The following is a 4,750-nucleotide window of genomic DNA, read 5'->3' as shown; positions in this document are numbered from 1 at the left end:
TAAGGATAAATTAGAAAAATTTTATAGATAAAGCAGTTAATAACAATCAAAAATTCATCTTTTCAGTGTGTCAGGAGCGTACGAACTGAAACGATAATGCAGAGCAAATAACTATTTCAAAAAAAAAAAAAAAAAAAAAAAAAAAAAAAAAAAAAAAAAAAAAAAAAAAAAAAAAAAAAAAAAAAAAAAAAAAAAATATTCTAGCACGAATTATCAATAATAATAGTCCATAGGAAATTTTACTAAAAATTTTGCGACGATTTGTTTATTATTAACGAAGTTACTATAATTTCAACAAATTGGAAATTTTGAGTTTGGATATAGTTAGAGTAGGCTTAATTAACAAATTAAGAACAAAAATAACAATTTTTACATTGTAAGTTTGTTTACAATAAGCTTATAAACAATGATTTGCAACTTTCGTTTTTGAACACATTTTGAACCCCTATAGCGCGGTAAAGTACTAAAAATCAAAAATTTTTTAATAGTTTACGAGTTGTAAACAATTGTTGTTAAATTGTTAATTATGCATAATATTGACCAATACAATAATTATCGATATTGATAGAGACAATAGGTAATAATAAAATATACTAGATTTAATATTCATCAAGTTAAATTTACAACTGTACGCACCTGCACGTGACTAGTATAAGCACACATATATATACATACACAGGAAAATAAATACATATAAAACAAGGGTCGATAAACCAGGACGTGCTGCCATCTCAAGATTTGAGAAATAAAAAGAAAAGTTCAGCACTATGATACTGGCAAACCATCGCGAGGTCACATCGATAGTGCATCGAACTTCAAAATGCAGCGCTCAGCAAAAATGATAGACTCAGCAGAAATGCACTCGCGGTTCATCGCGTATGCCACGAGGAACAGTGTGAAATTGTACACAGCCACGACAAGTGTTAGAAAAATGGAAGCAGTCCAAGTCGCAGAAAAAGTGTTACTTGGAGCCCTTGAACAGCTAAAAAGGGCTCAATTATTTGTGGAAAGAGCAGAAGAACGATATTGGAAGGAGTGGGCGCATTCTAAATTAAACCATATAAGTGTGTTAAGTGAAAGTGAAATAGTAAAAGGACGAGTGTTGCAAGACGGATTAGCGAGACCGCCGAGTCCGCGCGCACATGCACCATCGGATGCGCGCGCGGAGGGGGACGAGTCGCGGGAGAGCGACAGTCCGCCGAATCCGCCGAGCCATCCGAGTCCGCGCGCACACACAACAGCGGAGGAGCGCGCGGAGGGGGACAGTCCGCCGAGTCCGCCGAGTCCGCCGAGCCTGCCGAGTCCGCTGAGTCCGCCGAGCCTGCCGAGTCCGCGCGTATATGCACCATCCGACGAGCGCGCGGAAGGGGACGAGTCGCGAGAGACAGCGAGTCCACCGAGTCCGCCGCGTCCGCGCGCTCATGTGTACGCAGCAGAGCCGGCGGAGGGGGACGAGTCGCGAGAGACGGCGAGTCCGTTAAGCCCGCCGAGTCCGCGCGTACAAGTGCGACCATTAGACGTCACGGAGTGGGACAATAACGCAAGTCCGCGCGCACGCACACTTACTGCTGTGAGCGCGGAAGGAAACGATTCGCGAGAAACCGTGAATCAGCTGTGTCCCCCAAGCTTGACCATTAATTCAGAACAGCCAGCAAAGAAGAGAAACAAACATAGTGTGCTACAATATCAGACCCGGGAAGAAGAGCCTAAATTAAAGAAGGCAAAAATTGAAAACCGCTACATATTAGTCCCCAATCAGCAACGGTTATTCATATCAACCGACGTTTTAATTTACTGGATAACCTGGTTCTGGAAAAGTCCAGCGAATAGGGGAATTGAGGAAGGACAACCGAAAACAAAAATTAATAAAACAAAATCGCAAAAGAAAGATAAGAAAGGAAAAGCTAAGAAAACGCATAATAATACTGAAACAGAAGAAGAAAAAGAAAGAAAAAGAGAGAAAGATAGAATAAGGAAGCGAGAGCAGAGAAGAAAACTAAAGGAAGAAGCCCAAAACTCCAGACCAAGAGTCCCTCTACAAAGACTAAAAATTACTACTAAACATCCATCATCTCCGCAGCCACCACTATTCACAAGCTGTACGGGTTGCAGAGAGGACTGCTGGTACCAGGGAATTGAACATCACACCACAAACTGGATACTCTGCGTTGTTTGTCGTACTAACTGGGCGAACGGTGAGTGCGTTCATAGAATTCCGTATGAGTGTAGGATTTGTAAGTTAAAAAGAAGATCTTAATAATTCATATATAGAAAACTTTTGTCATAAAGCCATATCTTAGATCTATTACACTACATGTAGACTTTATTTTCGTAAGTTATATTCATTCTCTACTAGCGAAACATAGTTTTAAAATTATTGTATAAAATAAATTGTACTCACCAAATTGTCCGGAATGATAAACATGGGACACTTTTTTTTATTTTTTTGCGCCGGCTCCATTGCCGTGGGCGGCAATATTCTGGGGGGGGAGGTGTAATGTCCCACGTTTATATACCTATAGTACGAATGCGTATAACGCCTAATAGACGGCATCCACATACACACAAACCAACGAGAGCTGTACCGATTGCGACAATACACTACCGAGCGCAGAAAATCGGAGCGAGTGCTCTGACCTTCGCGTCAGCACTCCTCGCGCGCGAAACACGATTGCAAGACATACGCGACGATCCTGTGTGGCCGGTGCTGATTGGGCGACCGCGATCTTCTTCATCTAAATTACAAAACTGCTTGCATCGACACCGAGGCTTTAAAAACCCTGGAGCCGATCCACGCAGCACCTTTTTGCGTAGTTACTTGCTCACTATCGGTTGTAGTTGATTCTAAGGAGAAGCGGCGGTGTTTGATTGTGTTAGTGCTTGGAGCGTGCTAAATCCGTCCAACACCTTGGGAGCGTGCTAAATCCGTCCCTCGGCATAACAATCACCGGAAAGCCCTTTGAATCCAGACTCACACCGTAGAGAGAAGTACAAGCTAAGGTCCGTCGAGTGGAATCTCCGGCGTTAGCAGTGCAGTTGATCAACATATTTTATTGCCACGAGTAATCGTGTAGAGTAACTCAATCAGTATTGGCCACGTACGGATCGTAGAAAAATCCTGCGTACCTACTAAGATTATAATTGTAAGTCTTTACACTACATATTTTAAATACGATACTATCAACGAAACTATTAGATAAATGTCGAACATCAAACGTCTGTGAAGTGCTCTGGGTCAATTAAAAATAAATCAATAACAAATAATACAAAATACAAATTCAGCGAGTAATAAATTAATTGAAACCACCATAAATCATATCCTCAAATAGAAAGTCAATAGCTCCTACTAAATCATCATCGAAATCACAAAGGTAAGAGAGATAGCACTACGATAGAGAACTCGGATACATCGAAGTCCGAACGAAACCATCAAGAGCAGACAATACACCGTCCACGCACAAGAGTGTCCGCGCACAAGTAAGTCCGCGCCGGTCCCATCTCCAGACAACAACAGTGCATTAGAGAGTCCGCGCCGTACTGTCCGCGCACGCGTCCACTCGTGCTTAAAGACAGACAAATTATACACCCAGACATTCAGTATTATTCATTCAACCCTAGTACTCCCTAGTAACAATAAAGCTCCCGAGCTTATGCTAGTTTCCGCGAACTAAATAATTATTTGTGAACTCGCGCAGCCCGCATTTATACCAAATACGGTCTTTACAAAAGCAACTTTTCTCTGTACACAAGGAAGATATTATGTGATTAAATAAGATTTTTTACAATTTTTCGGTATCTTTTTCCATTTTTGGAAAGTTTTGATATGACATTATAATCGGTTTAAACTGTTTCTTCTCAGTTTGACCTTGAACCGACCTTGACCCTGACGTGATCGGGTAAAACTGACCCCGGGTTCGGATTCAGCGACCGAAAAAACATAAATGTATGGCATTTTTATTTCTTTTAATCATTTCTTCTCAGTTTGACCTTGAACTGACCTTGAACCTGACGAGATGGGGCCTAACTGACCTTATATTCGAATTCAGCGACCCGAAAAACATAAAGATAGATAGGTCTGATTTCTCGCGCAGACAACTTTTTTTATTTTGTGTGCCGGTGTAATTTTTTTTACCTTTCTTTTACAATATTGACACAATATTGCAAATAATCTTTGAGCAATATTCCTGAAATATTGTTATTGTTTTTTGGAAACGCAATCGAAAAATGGACATTACCCTCTACAGCAATATTGCTGGACAGTATCCAGAACACTCAATAAGCTGCCTGCAATATTTTTGAATTTGTCCTTCTACCTTCAGACAATATTGCCGAATGATTGGATGCTATATGGAACGTCACGATTATTATAACTGTCTAGATATGCGAGAATAGCGAGACTTATGGACGCTAGCGAGGGCTCATTTGCGTCTTGGCCGCTGGACAGAGAACATCTAAGAAGGGATTTCATCTCGGATACAAAGTAAAAGTAAAGTTTGAAAAAAAATAATTTGACCTTGAAATGACCTTGTAGGACTGGCTCAAATTCGAGGTCACAATTCTCCCCCCCCCCCCCCTATACAACAACTTTGGTCTCTACCACTTTTTTTTAATTTGGCGTTGCTAGAGGAATTACGTAGGCGGGGTTTCATTCTGGCTGCAGGACATTGAGATGACCTTCAGTGCCGCAACCGAACATACCATTCTGAACGTAAAATTTACCGCTCTTTCCATTCCCGCAATAAAAGAATGG

At 41.1% G+C, this 4,750-nt stretch overlaps 1 protein-coding gene across 1 annotated transcript; it reads left to right on the top strand.

Moving 5' to 3' along the window:
- The first annotated feature begins 203 nt into the window (after window positions 1-203).
- LOC116416068 (serine/arginine repetitive matrix protein 1-like) lies at window positions 204-3,277 on the top strand. Its single transcript, XM_031922434.1, has 2 exons — window positions 204-1,366; window positions 1,448-3,277. Exons 1-2 carry the CDS (start codon window positions 821-823, stop codon window positions 2,255-2,257), a joined length of 1,356 nt encoding a protein of 451 aa, XP_031778294.1. The 5' UTR covers window positions 204-820; the 3' UTR covers window positions 2,258-3,277.
- The last annotated feature ends 1,473 nt before the right edge of the window (window positions 3,278-4,750 follow it).

The sequence above is a fragment of the Nasonia vitripennis genome (assembly GCF_009193385.2).
Source record: "Nasonia vitripennis strain AsymCx chromosome 1 unlocalized genomic scaffold, Nvit_psr_1.1 chr1_random0016, whole genome shotgun sequence".
Classification (NCBI taxonomy): domain Eukaryota; kingdom Metazoa; phylum Arthropoda; class Insecta; order Hymenoptera; family Pteromalidae; genus Nasonia; species Nasonia vitripennis.
This window is presented reverse-complemented; position numbering and strand designations above follow the sequence as displayed.

Excerpts from the sequence above, each read along its gene's own strand:
- LOC116416068 (XM_031922434.1), top strand. The coding sequence starts at position 821 with ATGCAGCGCTCAGCAAAAATGATAGACTCAGCAGAAATGCACTCGCGG. Across the intron at positions 1,367-1,447 it reads CATCCGACGAGCGCGCGGAA|GGGGACGAGTCGCGAGAGAC; the intron begins GGGGACGAGTCG and ends GAGCCGGCGGAG.